Genomic DNA, 18,586 nt, shown 5'->3' with positions numbered 1-18,586 from the left:
AACTGAAGTCGTCTCCTTATCATGAAAGTACCAATATGTACTCATTTAGTGCGGTTGAGAACATTATGTGAGGTCAGATTTCAGTCCAAGTTGAAGAGACACGTAGGAAAACTTTGGTTAGCGACCATTAACGTGATTGGTTAACTTAATTGACTTAGTCAAGCAAATTAGCTGTTTTGTTAGGATTCGAACGAATAGGAACCCTTCCCCCCGTTTTTGACTCGGAGACGAAGATAGAACCAATCTCTGAAAAGTTGTGAATGTATTATTCATTAACAGAAAAGGAGAAATTGCAATCTATACCTCTTATTATTCTGCAGATACGATGAGCAAATACTTTGACTGACACTGCTAATCTGGCAGTGTAAAGAATACCGTAGTCGGTCACTGATCTGTAAGGCTGTTATTAATTATCCTCAGTGATAGAAATAAGTCATGGATTGAAACTTAGTTTGATTTTGCAGTGGAGAAAATTGGCAAATAAATTCTAATTACAGCTCTGTCGTTGACGGCAAGGGTTGTTTTATATGTAGATCATGTCTTCACATGCGAAAGATACCACTTTAAGGAATGTTGTTTTTCTTAAATTTCATACAGGATTTGCAGGTGAAAATATGGGATGTAGAACAAACATACGTAAACACTAAGGACCGAAACGATATTGGTAGAATATAGACTGAGAAAGTCTCTTGTTTGCAGGTATATGGTTTACATGGATGAGAACGGCGACGCAGAAGGAAACTACACACTTCTGGCTCGGCAGCCACATCACGTGTACCCGATGGAGTACGGCTTGTACCCTGTCGGCGTGTTCACACTCAAAGAAGAGGACAACCAATTATTGGTAGGTTTTGTTCCTAACTAAACTTGTACGGATTTGTATAATTGTTATTTCACCATTGGAAATTGTAGTTTCCCTAGATGGACATAATGCTAGAATGTTATTATAGTAACTTCTGAGTGAATCGAGGACAGGTAAGTTTAAAATACTGTAGCTTCTCATGCACAGAAAACTTGATAGGCTATTCTGTATATTCGTTTCCTGTATTTCTTAAAATAATGTTCATGTACCACGTACATCTCAGAGAATCAACGAACAGCGAGAGTGTATTGATTTAGTATGCAGTAATAGTACGTTAGCTTAGAATTCCATTATTTTATAATCCAAATTTTAACTAAGCTCAATTGAATCGTGTTAAAATAGATAAAATGAATAAACTATGCAATAACTTCAATGCGAAAAATTGGGTAATGAGCCAAGCAGATTATGTTGCGCTGTTGTAAAAGTTGTTCCTCCTGAGATTCAAGAGCCCCCACAACAAATTAAAAACTTACTTATCGGAGTCCATCCGTTATCAAAACACTTTTTAAATAGTATAATGTAAGAAAGTACAACATCTTATTTCAAACAGCATCGTTTGGTGCAAAAGAAATATATAGTCAATTCTACGCCATAATTTAAAGTTCAAGCATAGGCTTATCATTTAATTGGAAATCTTCTTCCAGCTGAGAGTAAGAGCCTTCAGCTCTTAAAAGTATATTTCATTTCAGACGCTGACCAATTATCTATTAGGTCTAATATAGTATAAGTTTTTTTTATTTTTTAGCAGATTATTTTACGACGCTGTACCAATATCTTAGGTTATATAGCATCTGAATCAGATGAAGGTGATAATGCCGGTGAAATGAGTCCGGGTTCCAGCACCGATAGTTACCCAGAATTTGCTCATATTGGGTTGTGGGAAAACCCCGAAAAACCTCAATCAGGTAACATGCCCCGACCGGGATAGTATCAATCTTAAAAGTAGAGTTGACTGAACAACTCCGAAGTATTGCATGATAATAACAGTTAAATTCATAGTTTTAAATGTAACTTTCAAAATGATTCAGGAGCAAACGAGTTACAACATACAAAAAGCTATTATTCACTAAGTAATTACAAAACTGTATTTAGATTTAAGTCAATATTTAATTCCAAGAAGTCCACATCTGTGGAGTAACGGTCAGCGCTTCTGGCCGCGAAACCAGGTGGCCCGGGTTCGATTCCCGGTCGGGGAAAGTTACCTGGTTCAGGTTTCTTCCGGGGTTTTCCCTCAATCCAATATGAGCAAATGCTGGGTAACTTTCGGTGCTGGACCCCGGACTCATTTCACCGGCATTATCACCTTCATCTCATTCAGACGCTAAATAACCTAAGATGTTGATAAAGCGTCGTAAAATAACCTACCAAAAAAAAATCCAAGAAGTGCAGCGAAGCGCATGGGTATGGCTAATATATTCATAAGTTATTATGGTCTATTCACTCGTCTGTCCATGTACTCACCCAAATTTTTATGTGTTTTATATACATATCTTTAACAATATTCCCTTATATTTGTTCATATTCTGTTGCATCTATAGACCTACATATTCCTTTGTATTTATCCACGCTTTCTTGTAATCCCCATTGTTTGTCATTATAGTCCACCTTTTCTTGTATTCGTCCATAATTTTACTAAAATTAATGTTCTCTCATATATCGATTAAGGGATGTGATGGTAATCGAACAGTGGAAAGCATGATACTGTCAAACTTCTCCAGAAGTTTTCTTCTGGAGATCAGAACCTATCTCCCTCACAGAAAGATACGTAATGTAATTCAAAATTGATTATTAACCGTACGAAATTATCGTATATTTAGTAAACGATATCAGCTGTCGACAAGAAGGGTTTTTATATCGGCACCCTCACCGAAATCAGTAAATCAGTATAATATTTCCAACAAATATTCCATAAAAAATCTACAGCTAATTGTATGAATGTAATACTTAATTATATCATAAGGAAACATTTGCATGAAACCGGTTTAGCTGACAACTCTTGACTTGTGTAAATCCAAAATCAAAGGCGGTTTGAATGACGTACGAGTCCTTGAGCTCACTTGAGTGGTCTACATACACGTGGGCTATTCTCACACTGAAGTCTTTGAAATTCAATTGTCCATTATTCCACATAAACGTCTATACCTCCACGTGGTCGTCTAGACCCCCACGTGTTCGTTTATACCTCCACATGCTCGAATGAACCGCTACGCGCTCTATTATACTTCCACGTGCTCATCTATGTCTCCACGTGTTCTTCTATGCCTTCACACGCTCATCTAGGTGTCCACGTCTTCTATATCTCTACAGTACGTGCTCGTTTATATCTCAAGATGCTCGTCTGTTTCTCAAAGCGCTCGTTTACGTCATCATGTGTTCTCTGTGTCTCCACGTGTTTTTCTATACTTCCACGTGTTTTATACGAGTCCACGCGCTTGTTTATGTCTGCAAGTGCTCGTGTATGTCACCAAGCTCTCGTCTATGTTTCCAAGTGCTGGAACACACAACTCCTGGCATTCGTTCATATCTCTTCGCACTCTTTTATACCTCCTTGCACTCTTTCATACTCCCTGGCAATCCTCTATACCCCCCTGGCACTCTTCTATACCCCCTGGCACTCTTTCATACCCCCTGGCATTTTTTCATACCTCCTGACACTCGTCCATGTCTCCTGGCATTCGTTCATTTTCCTGGAAATCGTTTTTACTTCCTGGCACTTATCCATACTTTCTCACATTCATCCACACTTCCAAGTGCCCGTCCTTATCTTCGTGTAGGTACTCGTCCATACCTCCACCTCCTCATCCAATGTCCACCCACTCAAACACACTTTCATGTGCTTCTGCACACTTCATGCAATATCCTATACCTTCCCTATTCACCCACATGCTCGTGTACTTACCCACAATTCTATCTGTTCACCTGTTACGTGCCGATCTGTTCCGGTGCTTTTTAAATTATTTTATGCTCGACCATGCTGAAATGTAGTAATTATACACCTGATAGTAGCCCTTTAATGCATTATTAAAGTACACCTATTCATTATAATTCAGTTGTTCAGCCAATGAGAAATCTCCATTGTACTGATTGTACCATTATAAAACCGCAAGTATCGATTATTCTCGGATATGCAATCGAAAGACAATTAGCGAAAAGTCACGGAGGCTGGAAATCCAATACTGTCGCAGAAGGTTATGTTCTGTTACTATAATAATTAGCGTTAATTGTAAATAATATTCAAATAAATTCAATTTGTCATCTCGTTTTTCAATATCTAATTTAATTTTACTGTTATATCAATATTAATATTTAGTTTACTCTCTAGATTATATCAAGGTCAATGTGGACATCTGTTCCTCGGAAAAAATCAATACTTTCGCGTCTGCGCACATCTCACAATTTACGAGCTACGCACAAGGTCACTTCCGCTCTTCAGTCACATAAGAATAAAATGAATACTTCTGAATAATTTCAAGTTAGAAATATGGTCGAGAATAAAAAGTCGTATGAAACTTGACTATAATGGTAATTAAGACGCTCGCATGAAAATTATGAAACTCGCTTGCGCTTGTTTCATAAACATACTCGCGACTTAATTACTACCATTATAGGCTCGTTGCATAATGTACTATTATCACTTACCCAAACTTTTTCGCGAGTCGCTACAGTTGAGTTGTGACCACCCTTTTATACGAGGAGTTCATCAATTTGACATAGATGTTTAGATAATTATGCGGTATTCCTCGTGAAATATGTGACGTGATTCCTAACTGAATATAATTTTGTTTACTTTTATTTCGTGTATTATGTGGAAGTTCTCCCTCCCATTGAACACTCGATTGATGCTGTAAAGGGCATCGCAGAGGGAACATTCCCGTCTGCGTGCCGGAAATTGCTCGCAGTCCTTGTGTTGTGTAAATGAAGTGGAATAATGATCATGAATGATGATTGAACCAGAGCATGATGTTACAGTACTCTGCTGTCTATACCTTGAATAGAATCGGGTCAAATTCTCAATTAGTACACTCATATTCATTTCTATAGAGAACCGTTATAAATACGGATGATGTTTCAAATGGCTACAGAACTAGTCTTTCGTTTTATCGAGAGTCAATTTTATTTTTACTTCAGCTGCATTTTTGTCTCTTCTCTTCTAATTCTCATTCTCTAGTCTTGTTTCTTTTCGTCCTTAGTTTCCATTCTTGATCTTTGCATTGGTTTTGTTTCCTTCCGTTGTAGATTTTATCTCGGTTTTGTCTGGCTTTTTTACTTTAATTCTTTCTTCGGTTTCGATTCTATCTCCGATATTATATACTGTACATCTTCAATTTTATTTTAGTTTCAGTTCAGTTTCTTTACTCAGTAATGTTACTTCTACATTATGTTCCCATTTTTGCAAATCAAGATTTTCAGGTATAACTCCCTGTAAAGTTGATTTGAATAATTTCGAGGGAAAAATTGTTCCGGAGCCGGGTATCGAACCCGGGACCTTTGGTTTGACGTACCAACGCTCTACCACTGAGCTACTCGGGAACTCTAACCGACACCGATCCAATTTTTCCCTCACTGTTCGTTAACAGAAAACCACAATTTAAGTCACACGGAGTTAGTGTGCACTCGAAGTTGGTTGCTTGACGGTTGTCAGCCCACTTTGAGGTCTGTGGATATAGAGGGAAAAATTGGATCGGTGTCGGTTAGAGTTCCCGAGTAGCTCAGTGGTAGAGCGTTGGTACGTCAAACCAAAGGTCCCGGGTTCGATACCCGGCTCCGGAACAATTTTTCCCTCGAAATTATTCCCATTTTTGATTTGTGTTTCTTTTTCTAGCTTTTGTTCCTTATTTAAGGGGACACTATGGTGAAATAATGGTGAAAAATTAAGAAAATCCACTTAAAAATTTATTGTGACTCTATTTAGACCGAACTCAAAAAGATTATTAATTTATGTTCCCATGACTATTTTGCAGCTTTTGAGCTAATATAAACTAAAAATTGTGACACAAGGAGCCTTTTTAGTGACGTCAGTATAAAATACATTTTAAAAAATATCATTTTAGCCCTAATGGCACCAAATTTTGTACAGATTATAATATTGTAGGCACGCTTATGTAGTTTACAATTCATAATTTTTTTATGAAAATTGTAAAAGATTTAAAACTCACATAAATATCCCTTAATATTTTGTTTGTTTTTAGTTCCTGTATCTTTTTAGCCTTTATTTCATTTCTTGGATTCTGCTTCCTCTTTAGCTTTTATTTCTGTTTTGCATATTTTGCTTCTTCTTTTGTGATTTTGCATTCTTTCTTTAGATTTTATTATTTTTTATTTTATTAACTTTTTTATTTTGTTTTGTTTCTTATTTTGTAATTTTTTCAATTTTGTTACTCTTTTTCGTCTTTGTTAACATTTTCGGTTTGTTAACTTGTTTAGACTGTGTTAACTGTTTTCAATTTTTTTCATTTTTTCGATTTTCTTAACTTTCCAGTTTTGTTAATTTTATTCTATTTTGTTATTCTTTTTCCGATTATGTTAACGTTTTTAGCTTTTGTTTCTTCTCGTCTTGTTTCTTTTTTTCGATTTTGTTTCTTCGTCGTGGTTTTTTCCCCCATTGTTTCCATTTTATCTCCATTTTTTTATGTATTTTCTATATCTCGTTTATACATTCACTTTTGTGTTCTATACATCCTTTTTTTACTGCACGTATTGTATTCTTCACCTGACATAATTAGGAACATTCAATCTGACGTTTGAGATGGGCAGGGCATGTAGCACGCATGGGCGAATCCAGAAATGCATATAGAGTGTTAGTTGGGAGGCCGGAGGGAAAAAGACCTTTAGGGAGGCCGAGACGTAGATGGGAGGATAATCTTAAAATTGATTTGAGGGAGGTGGGATATGATGATAGAGACTGGATTAATCTTGCACAGGGTAGGAATCGATGGCGGGCTCATATGAGGATGGCAATGAACCTCCGGCTTCCTTAAAAGCCATTTGTAAGTAAGTAAGAAAGAAAGTAAAGTGTGCAAATAACAAAAGAATACTAGCATTTAATGTGTTTTATTTCCGTAGAAAATTATTTGGAATAAGGATCCGAAGTTTAATCTTCATAGATCTCAAAACTCATTTTTATGACTTAACTCCCTTCAAAACAAACTCCATCGAATTGACCGTAGCGCGGTTCTACGAAAGAATTTTTCAGACAATCAATAATTATTTTGAATATATAAACATAAGCTGAGCACTAGACAAGAGGACCAATTGAGTGTAAAAATATTCGTGGAAAGTTAATATCCCAGATTAATGTTTGCATTTGTTTTCAACATTTACAATAGTTACAGCCTGGAATTCATAACAAGCACGTAGATACCATATCACATGCCATTCCTCATTAACCTCCATATTGTAACATGAACATGAGAATCTGCATTTGATCTATATGTTATAACATACATACATTATTAGCTACTACTACACGCGTGGTTTCATAAAGGGGTTTACCGTATCAAAGGCATAAGATTCTAAGAACATAATATTACTACTGCCTGCAATGAAATTACTTCAGGGTATTTGCACTGAACTCGTATTACCGTACCAGTGGTAATAATAATCTGTGGAAGTAGGAATCTCGTATTGTGCGTCTTCTTACGACAGAATATGTATATATAATACGTGTGTTTTAGCGTGGATGTTATGGTGTCCGTATAGGTCAGTTTCTATCTGATGCTTTTCCAATTCACTGCGGGCTAAAGCAGGGAGATGCACTATCACCTTTACTTTTTAACTTCGCTCTAGAATATGCCATTAGGAAAGTTGAGGATAACAGACAGGGTTTGGAATTGAACGGGTTACATCAGCTTCTTGTCTATGCGGATGACGTGAATATGTTAGGAGAAAATCCACACACGATTAGGGAAAACACGGAAATTTTACTTGAAGCAAGTAAAGCGATCGGTTTGGAAGTAAATCCCGAAAAGACAAAGTATATGATTATGTCTCGTGACGAGAACATTGTACGAAATGGAAATATAAAAATTGGAGATTTATCCTTCGAAGGGGTGGAAAAATTCAAATATCTTGGAGCAACAGTAACAAATATAAATGACAGTCGGGAGGAAATTAAACGCAGACTAAAAATGGGAAATGCGTGTTGTTATTCGGTTGAGAAGCTTTTATCATCTAGTCTGCTGTCAAAAAATCTGAAAGTTAGAATTTATAAAACAGTTATATTACCGGTTGTTCTGTATGGTTGTGAAACTTGGACTCTCAGTCTGAGAGAGGAACATAGGTTAAGGGTGTTTGAGAATAAGATGCTTAGGAAAATATTTGGGGCTAAGAGGGATGAAGTTACAGGAGAATGGAGAAAGTTACACAACACAGAACTGCACGCATTGTATTCTTCACCTGACATAATTAGGGACATTAAATCCAGACGTTTGAGATGGGCAGGGCATGTAGCACGTATGGGCGAATCCAGAAATGCATATAGAGTGTTAGTTGGGAGACCGGAGGGAAAGAGACCTTTGGGGAGGCCGAGACGTAGATGGGAGAATAATATTAAAATGGATTTGAGGGAGATAGGATATGATGATAGAGACTGGATTAATCTTGCACAGGATAGGGACCGATGGCGGGCTTATGTGAGGGCGGCAATGAACCTTCGGGTCCCTTAAAAGCCATTTGTAAGTAAGTAAGTTATGGTGAGAAGCTTATGAAAGTAAATAATAGTAATAAGCTGCTATTATTATTATTATTATTATTATTATTATTATTATTATTATTATTATTATTTATACAGTTCAGATCTTGGGAATTGGGAGCAATTCAAACGGTGGGAAGCATCAAAGGTATTCTGGTTCAGAAACAGACGCACGATAAATTTGCTCTGTTATCCATCACGGTTTTAAAACCATTGATAGATGACGAAGAGACAGGTCCTCTATATCTCAGGATCACAGCATTTTCGCAGCTTACGTGTGTCCATCATTTAGATTGATTCGGCAGTGTTTACCATGTTACGCCGCTCCGGTGTTGCTTAATATTTTAATAACTCACTTTATTGGCATACTTTAATTGTCTATTAGAAATAATCCATTGGTACTCACCATTACATTATATGATCTAAAGTTTCACCGTCTGTTCTTAAAAATTTGCCTCAGTCTTCTTGAAAATATTGCGGAATGCTCCTTCAAATTCGGTTTGCTGTTTTGCAAATAATACTTGAATATGTTCCTTGAAATCCGACTTAATAAATATACAGGGTGGAAGTGTGGATAGTTCATGTTGTGTGTAACACATAACTGTAATAGCATATTGGTGGAAAGTTCATAGTTTTTTGAGAATATATATATATATATATATATATATATATATATATATATATTGTTTTTTTTTTTTTCAATGTTTAACACCCTCTTATTCGGTAACTATTGCGAGTTGGATCGTGATTTTTTTGTCCAGTTCGATAGAAAAGCTAATAAAGAATAGTTTATCCCTGTGGCGTATTTCAATAACGTGGGCAGTTTTCGTGTAAATTTAATTTAAAAACCAATCATTTCAAGCCACTGAACGTTGCAACCGCATCGCAACGTGTAGCTAGGGAAGGAGGCTCGAGGCAATTCACGTATGCTGAGTTCGTTTACTTCTTACATCTTTATTACGATACGAAAATGTCCAAGTCTGCTTCACAGGGAGCTTTACCTGAAAGCCAGATTTGCGTAATACATATGTTGTTGTAGGTATGTTAACAGAAAACGTCAATTTTAAGTTACACAGAGTTTGTGTGCATTCGATGTGGGTCTCTGGCGTCTTGTCATCTCATTCGAGTTATGTGGATATGAGACGGTGTCGGGTGAAGTTCCTGGATAGCTCAGTTGATAAGAGCTGTGGTGCGTTCAGCCGAAGGTCGAGGGATCGATACCCGGTCCCGAAATAATTTTTCCCTTGAAATTCTTCAAGTCTGCTTCATAGGGAGCTTTACCTGAAAGCCAGATTTGCATAATACATTATTACTGTAGGTAAGTTAACAGAAAACCACAATTTCAAGTCACACAGAGTTTGCGTGCACTCGATGTGGGTTTCTGGTGTCTTGTCAGCCCACTCGGGCGGGAAAGTTTGAGATGGTGGCGGGTGAAGTTCCTTGGTAGCTCAATTCATAAGAGCTTTGGTGCGTTGAGCCAAAGGTTCCGGGATCGATACCCGGCCCCGGAACAATTTTTCCCTTGAAATTGTTAGAAAGGAGACTGTTAGCGGCGAGGTTATCAGACGCTGAAACTTGCAACATAATTTTCTAATTAACTGCGCAGTTAATAAAGAACGTAATATAGGCTTTCTGTTCATTTAAGTCGGTTGTCGTCAGCACTAGCTGAAATGGGTAGAGTTCTTGGAGGGTAAGGAACTCTGCTCCGTCGTGCACAAGGGATAGAGAGACAGCATATCCGCCAGCAGCCACGAATGCACACTAGGGCAGTGTCTTGTCAGCGGGTAAGAGACGCTAGCTCGAGCGTGCAGTGTTTTGGGGTGCTATTCATAGACATTTTGCTACCCCGCGCTATGAGCGTGCTAAACTAGCCCCGGCTATCGACTGGTTACTAGTACAGGATTCATATCATATTACTAACACTGGTTTATGAATACGAAAAACGTTAGTTCGCTGATCATCCACCGGAAGTTCGAGCTAAGAATGTCTATGAATATGGCCCTTAATGACCGTTGATTTAAGTGTACCCTATCGTCCCTTTCAATCTGCAAGACTATTTCACTTCCACTCTGTATGTGTGTGTACACACACACACACACGCACGCGCGCGCGCTCGGTACTACTTTCCATAGACTTTTTTTGCAAATACTTTATTGCCATATTCATTCATTCGTAGTTTTCTGTTCAAGGGCAGGTCTTCTATTGGAAACTCAGCATTCTCCAATCTTTCTATTTTCTTCCTTCCTCTTAGTCTTCGAATGCGATCCATATATCTTAATGTCGTTTTATCATCTGTTATCTTCTTCTACCCCATACTTCTCTCCCGTTCACCATTTCTTCCAGTACATCATTCAGAAGGTAGTTCCTTCTCAACCAGTGACCCAGGCAATTCCTATTTGTCTTCCTGATTAGTGTTAGCATCATTCTTTCTTCATATACTCTTTCCAACACAGCTTCATTTCTTATTCTACCTGTCCTTTTCACACGTTCCATTCTTCTCCATATTCACATTTCAAATGCTTCTAGTCGCTTCTCTTCACTTGGTTGTAATGTCCATGTTTCTGCCCCAAATATTGCCACACTCTGCACAGAGCACTTCATTAGTCTTTTCCTTAGTTCTTTTTCCAGAGGTCAGCAGTTGATGCTCCCTTTTCTATTAAAATCTTACTTTCTCATGCTTTCCTCCTTTTGACTTCCTGGCATCAACTCATGTTACTGTTACAGTACAACTGATGTACGAGTACTTGAAGCCGTCCACTTCTTCCACTGCCTCATTTCGAATTCGCATGTTTACCTTCTTTATTTTTCTTCCGATATTCATGGTATTCGTCTTGATAGTGTAATATTAATCCGTTGAATTAGATATCTCTACTTTGTTCGTATTTGTTTTTCACGTTTTTCAATGATGTATGTAAGTATGTATTCATTTTCACTGCAACTGGGCAAGCACCAGGTGGCAGTGGTATCCTACAATATAAATAATATACAATAAAATTACAATACACATTATACAATACACAATATAATTATATACACAATACAATTCTACACAATAATTTCAATTAATAATAATACATAAAATAACCTAATTAATAAGTGAACCTAATTTTACATTACAACCTACATAAGTTTCACATTGGTACTGATAATAATGTTTCACTTTACTCTCATCTCACTCACTGTACTGGCACTAATCCATTTGCAACTTTTCCCCCACACTTAACAAAGAACATCCCTTAGTTGTGTAATTCCGTTATGTAGGGTCTGAAGTTAAATAGTGTATAGGTAAGCATGGGCTACGGTACTTGTTTTACACTCTGATATATGAGCTTCGGTTTTTACTTACATAATTTTTTATACTGATTATTTTATGTATACATGTTATGAATTTTTTCTGAATATTTGTAGCGGAATTCCACTAGAACATAATACAGATACATTCCAGAGTTTTGATCGATGAACCATACCAAATACTTACTGTTCATAATTTGATTAAATTATATTCACGACTCTTTTCAATAATTTGTGTTAATATGCAGTTGCTGAATGTATAAATATTTCTCATCAGAAGTGCTGGCATGGTACGTCAGTTATTTAGTAGTTATTGCTATGATTTTTACTCTCATAGATTTGAATTTAGTGTTGTATTTAAATGTTGTGTTATACTGTTACTATAACGCCCCATCTCTTACATAATAATGATATCGTTCAGTTTATTTCCGGTTCCGACCTGTGACATCTCATCAGGTTAAGACATATTTACTCGTAGTATCAACTAGGGCACAATGGAAATACAGATGTTTTATTATATCTCTGCTGGTGTCTGACCGTTGAGTTTGAACTTTGTCGTTGGCGTCAGAGTACTTGAGAACACATTTTATATTCAATAAATGATTTATCAGCATATGTACTGACGAGTTTCTGAATCTGAAATATGATGCAATTTTGAAGCAAGTGTTATAAAGAATCATGGGCACTAATATTTCGTTTTCGAAATGCTGTGAATAGAGCAGGTTTAGAATCTGAGTTAGTCATATTATGTGAAAATACATTTGTTATTTTGAACTACGATTCACAGGAGCTAAATAGCATATCCATACATATATCATGTCATATCATATCATATCATATCATATCATATCATATCATATCATATCATATCATATCATATCATATCATATCATATCATATCATATCATATATCATATCATATCATATATCATATCATATCGTATCGTATCATATCATATATCATATCATATCATATCATATCATATCATATATCATATCATATCATATCATATATCATATCATATATCATATCATATCATATCATATATCATATCATATCATATAATAAGAGAAGTGGGACTATCACAATCTTCGTGCACTCTTGCATATGTAAAACATTGACGCTTTTCAGATAGGGCCTATTATACTCATTTAACAGTGATAATCTGTTTGTTACTTTGTCTTCCGAACAGAAAAAAGTACACTGGACGTAAAATATCTCCGTGTCTACTCTATGTCACAGAGAATGTACCACAACAGTAGCATATAATCACAGTAGCAACTTCGGTCCAAGGCTTTATAAGAAGATAATAGCTAAATCCCCAAACTTAGAGTTTGCTAATGCTTCTTATTTTAAGCAATCAATTTAAAAATTGCTGTTTAGAGAGAAAATTTAAAGTTCAATTATTGTGATAAGTCTTCTTCTTCGTCTTATTTTTTAGTCTGTTATTTAATAAAATGTCTTAATATTATGTGGAACGCCCCCTGAGCACGAGTATGTAACTTACACTCTTTCTGGAGGTGCTAGAGTGTTTATTTATATAAAAAAGCAGCATGTATCTACGTTCTGACAATAAAGTATTATTATACCCACCATTACTCTATATGTAACTCCTCCTGGTAAAACTTTCAGCATATTAAATATCTGTCAATACTTTTGATACAAGTAGTGGAGGTTCATCGATCAAAATCACAATGGTCCACAGAATTCTCCGTGTACCGATATCCATCATATATAATCTGGACAAATATTGAAAATTGACATAATTTAAGTTCAGACCCTTTAGGAAGAGTTAATTGATCAATATTGGAAATGAATCTCGCATGCTAAGTGTAACTGTCCCAATATTTTATTTCTTTGAACTCAAGCACAGATCGATACATTCTTGCGAATTCAAAACCAAAATCACAGCGTACGGCACAGTTGTGACTAAGGCTGTTTAATAGAATGTTAGAGAAACGCAACACACAAGGTGGATGAAAGCGTGGCGGCATAACAAGTGGAATTCGGGCGCTTATAAATTACCATCAGTGGAGCGGCAAACGAAATCTCAACATGTATTATAATTTTTAACTGTTGCAACATTAAAGCTTAATGGATTTAAAACTCCTAAGAGCGAAACCTTGTACAGTCATAAAGCATACAACTTCAAAATAAATTAAACTTCGGGCTTCCTCTTTCACGTGACTTTATATTTCCGAGAAAGAAAATTATATTTCTTTTTAGTAATGAGACCACGAGTTCATAAGCAGCAATTACAGAGTTAACCACTGAAAAAGTTGAAAGTTAATTTCATAAGGGAAGTGGGACAGTCACAATCTTCGTGCACTCTCGCATGTGTAAAGCATTGAAGCTTTTCAGATATTATATTCATTTAACAGTGATAGTCTCTTTATGCTATTTTGTCTTCCGAACAGAAAAAAGTACACTGAACACAAAATATCTGCAAGCGTACTCTATGTCACAGAGAATGAAAGACTAGGTAAGTACGTAGAAATGAAATGATTCTACAGGGTTATTTCAGATCTCTGATAACGAATTTTAATGACGTCATGTGCGTCAGGAATCACACCGACAGCTGAATTGCGGCGAGAAATGACAGACCAGTAGTGAGTGATTTCATAATCAGAGTGCACGGTGTGTCACAGTAGCAATGCCCTAAAAATTGAGCCTTTTTGGGAGGAGTACATAATAACTCTTTCCGATGCCAAGTACAATTACGTGAAAATCATACGAGCCTGCAAAACACGTGGTTTTGTTATTTCCAAGAAAAGCATCTGTGTGTACCTAATAAGACTGTCAAAGCTCGGATGGGATTAATTCCAGAAAGGAAAAAGCAAGCAAATCCACCCCATTCACAAGTCGCCGCACCCCACGAGATGACACAAATTAATTCCATTCGAGCTTTACCAATCTTATTAAGTAGGCCTACATAGAAGATGCCTTTCTTGCAAAATAACGAAACCTCGTTTATTGCAGGCTTTTTTTTATTTTCACTTAACTGTACTTGGCATTGTAAAGGGTCATAATGTAACCCTCCAAAAAGGCTCGATTTTCTTGGGAATTTCTGCTGAGAGTCGCCGTGCACTCTGAGATCACTCACTACTGGTCTGTCGCCTCGTACCACAGTTCAACTATCGTGTGACTCCTGACACACATGATGTCATTCAAATTCGTTATCAGAGATCGAAAACAATCCTGTATAATGCGGATTGTTACGCATGTATGTTAAAGCTGAAAACATAGACTACTCATCGCTCTATATGTTGATCCTCTATTAGATTGAAGTAATGAAGTCTTACAGTGACAGTAAGCGGATGTTTTTAATTTCCACAGTGTGAAAGATTTGTTTTCATGTAGCTTAGGTCGCCACTCGTCCCTTCTTCTCGCAAATCCGCTTTCAGGGATCGAAATCGTTATCGTAACGGTCTTCAGGCTCGGAGATATCCTGTGGACGGAGTATCAGTGGAGACATTTTCCCGCTCAGTTACAATATATGGCGTTTGAGAAATTCTCTCTCCGCTCGTGCGAAGGATCTTGTCTACATGAGTTTGTATAATTGTGTATCAATAAAAATGTACTTCATTCATTCATACAATATATGGTCGTAAAATACGGAGCTCGGCGAAGCTACGGAATGCTCGCCATTAATTTTACCTACCCCAGGGTTAACTTTTAGAGTCCATTTAATTTAAACTATGAAATGAACTAGAGTTTAAGTCTAGTTCACTGTGGCATTTCTCTCTCTTACTGCAGATTATATACAATGAGAATTTAGTGATATTTACTTGCCACCATTTATTTATCACTTTGAGATTCATATACAATTATACACAGGCAGCCCGAAGACGAGTATAAACGAGTTTCAGTTTGATGGTTTAATCCTCTCCAAATTCTAACTATCTAATTATCAGTTGCTAACTGATTTATACCTGAAACAGAACTAAACTTTTTATCCAAGAGCAGGGCCATGGATAAATATATAATAGGATGCGGAACTGCGGTCAGCACCATCTGGCGGCGGGGGGCTGAAATAAGATGATCAGCGCCCAATGTCGTAGGTGGTGAACATTAGAACTACGTGTTGGGTACATTACCCAGAGTTCTCTATTTATCCGTTCGAGATATTGCTCTAGGAGACGAGATGGCAGACAGAAACTTGCTAATAAGTGAACATAAAGTGATACGTGTGTGTGTGTGTGTGTGTGTATGTAAGCAGTGTATGTTAAACAGTGATGTTTATGGACGTTGTAAAAATCGTGTTTTTGAATGTATTATAAAGTAATAGTAATATAATAAATTGAACTATCTAAGTAGTTTTTGCAGACTTTTCCATTGCTCTGTACAATAAATACCCAAAGAATACAATCCCAATTATCTAACCTTTTGCTTTATTTTTTGTCTCTGTCTGGTTATATTTTAATTGGGTAGTGTAAAATAGATCGTCTCTTTTATCTTCCTGTTGGCTCCGGTAAGAATTTTCAGTAGAAGATGCTGTGAGGAATAAAAATGTAAATGTTTTATTTTAAACTGGGTTAGTTTTGAATATCGATGAGGGTGGAAGGGAATAATTTCTGCACAGTTTAATATTTTCGTCACCAGGTGCGCTGCTAAATGCATAGAGTAATTAGTTACTCTTTTCGATACTCGGTGCGCTGCTAGATGTAATAACGCCCCTCCCCCCAACAGATGGTAGCAAGATCAATTTCTACAACAGCGCCTCTAGTATGTGTTACGGGAAACTCAGTAAGTTTCGCATCCTTATATTCATCCATTGCAGGGCCTTTAACTTGCCGTTATTCACCCCTATGCACTCCACGAGCTGACTCATAGATTTCGCTAGTTCCGAGAAGCATAGACCACTTAGTTCGTTAGAGACCATCCAGAGTGCAGCACAGGCAGTAGATCTACATTACATTCGTAATAAACGATGATGATGGAGAATTGTTGGAATGTCACAGGGAACCGGAGTACGCGAGTAAAACAGCGGTGCCAGAAACACAGGCTCTCCAAAAAATGTTATAAATTCAAGTTAAAGCGAAGTTTATAGTCCAACTCGCTAGCATCGAGTTACCGTGGTGGTATGAAATAGGTCTTTGGACGAGAAAATTTAATAAAATTCTCTTCCCTCCAAAATCTCCTACATTTTGGATGAACGGTGATACTCATAATGTGCAACTTTGTCAGTGATTCCTTATAATGTAACAGAGAGAATTACTGAAGTCCGACATCGGGCTCTTTTCAAGATATAATCTGCCTGATAGACCGGGCTTCAGCTAAAGACTATCTGAATTTCTTGAGAGACTCGTTTTCAGTACTCGAGTTCCGAACTGATAGGAAGTTGGGTGAGGGACTTTGATCCATTGTGGAAATGAAGCCTGTTTCTGGTAAAATCCTCAACCGTCTTTTCATGTGGCATTAGTGTGTCTAAGCACCCCATAAAATTATCTAAGCGCCTTAATATCGTGTATGCAGGCACCTTTAACTTTGCCAGAGCTCATTCAAATGGACGTTTCAAAATTAGTTATTCTAATAAAACATCGAGATCGGTTGTTTATAATGGGGGAGCTCAGAATAATAACGGCAGATCTCAACCGAAGTTCATTTTGAGAAAAATTACATTTTATGTTTAGTGTTCGCGTAGGCTTCCGCGGCTGGTGTACATGGTCTCTGGATAAACTAAAGGACTTATACCGCGCTGCGTTGGTGTTGGTGGCTGACGTTTCTAAAATACATTGGCCAAACTGGACGTACGGTGGAAGATAGAAGGAAGGAACACATCCGATTCTGCAAATACTGACTATACGAAAAATCAGCTATAGCCTTACACTCAGCAGATTCAGGCCACGCCATCGATTTCGACAATATCAAGATAATAGATAAAGAAGAAAACTTATACAGAAGACTGGTCAAAGAAGCCATCCACATCAAACTACACCCCAACAACATAAACAAGGACGATGAGTTACAACTCAGCAACTCATGGGGAAGTCTATTCCAACATCATACTTAGGAACGAGAAACCAGGTTTCCACATGTACGCGGCGCCCCTTCATCCGGACATCGGGCTCGGAATCAAGGTCACTCTTTTCGAACCTTATGAGGGCCAGTCTTTAATATGAATATTCCCTTCCATACAGACCTCAACCGGATTGGACAAGGAAGAACCAATCAGATGCCAGAAGGAGAACCTACGACCTATCACCGAAAGTCCCCCCTCCATTGAGACTCCTATATATATATACAAGCTGGCACACTATTTCTTTATCCAATTTGCTCAGCTCTGAAGATGACCACAACACAGCGGTCGAAACGTCAGCCACCAACACCGAGACAACGCGTTATAAGCCCTGAAGTTTATCCAGAGAACATTTTATGTTTGTTTCTAAAGCTTTGCAAATTTTTAACGTTAAGACATTTTTTCAGGATTTGCTAAATATGTTGCTTAAAATAATAATTCACAAAGCCCGGGGTCCAGCACCGATAGTTTCTCAACATTTGCTCATATTGGGTTGAGGGAAAACCCCGGAGAAGACCTCAACCAGGTAACTTGCCCCGACCGGGATTCGAACCCGGTCCACCTCGTTTCGTGGTTAATCGCGCTAACCGTTACTCCACAGGTGTGGACCCGCGGCTTTGTGATGCCAATGTTTCAATGTAATACGAGTCATAAGTGACTGTGTTTTTGCGCTATTTCACTCTACTTAGCTTTTATTTTATTAGTAGTACCGATACGATTTTT

At 37.3% G+C, this 18,586-nt stretch overlaps 1 protein-coding gene and 2 non-coding genes across 3 annotated transcripts in view; 2 read left to right on the top strand and 1 right to left on the bottom strand.

Annotated features, from left to right (window-relative positions):
• Nucleotides 1-18,586, top strand: part of LOC138704813 (guanylate cyclase 32E) — a 786,020-nt gene that overhangs the window by 554,184 nt on the left and 213,250 nt on the right. The window contains exon 8 of the mRNA XM_069833092.1: nt 700-844. Within this exon, the coding sequence (XP_069689193.1) occupies nt 700-844 (145 nt within the window). The remainder of the gene's footprint in view (nt 1-699; nt 845-18,586) is intronic.
• TRNAD-GUC (transfer RNA aspartic acid (anticodon GUC)) lies at nt 5,321-5,392 on the bottom strand. The gene has a single exon. It is a non-coding gene; the product is annotated as a tRNA-Asp (tRNA).
• Nucleotides 5,561-5,632, top strand: TRNAD-GUC (transfer RNA aspartic acid (anticodon GUC)). Its single transcript has one exon. It is a non-coding gene; the product is annotated as a tRNA-Asp (tRNA).

The sequence above is a fragment of the Periplaneta americana genome, chromosome 8, assembly GCF_040183065.1.
Source record: "Periplaneta americana isolate PAMFEO1 chromosome 8, P.americana_PAMFEO1_priV1, whole genome shotgun sequence".
Lineage (NCBI taxonomy): Eukaryota > Metazoa > Arthropoda > Insecta > Blattodea > Blattidae > Periplaneta > Periplaneta americana.
Note: the sequence above shows the minus strand (reverse complement) of the source record. Positions and strands in the feature narration are given on the sequence as shown.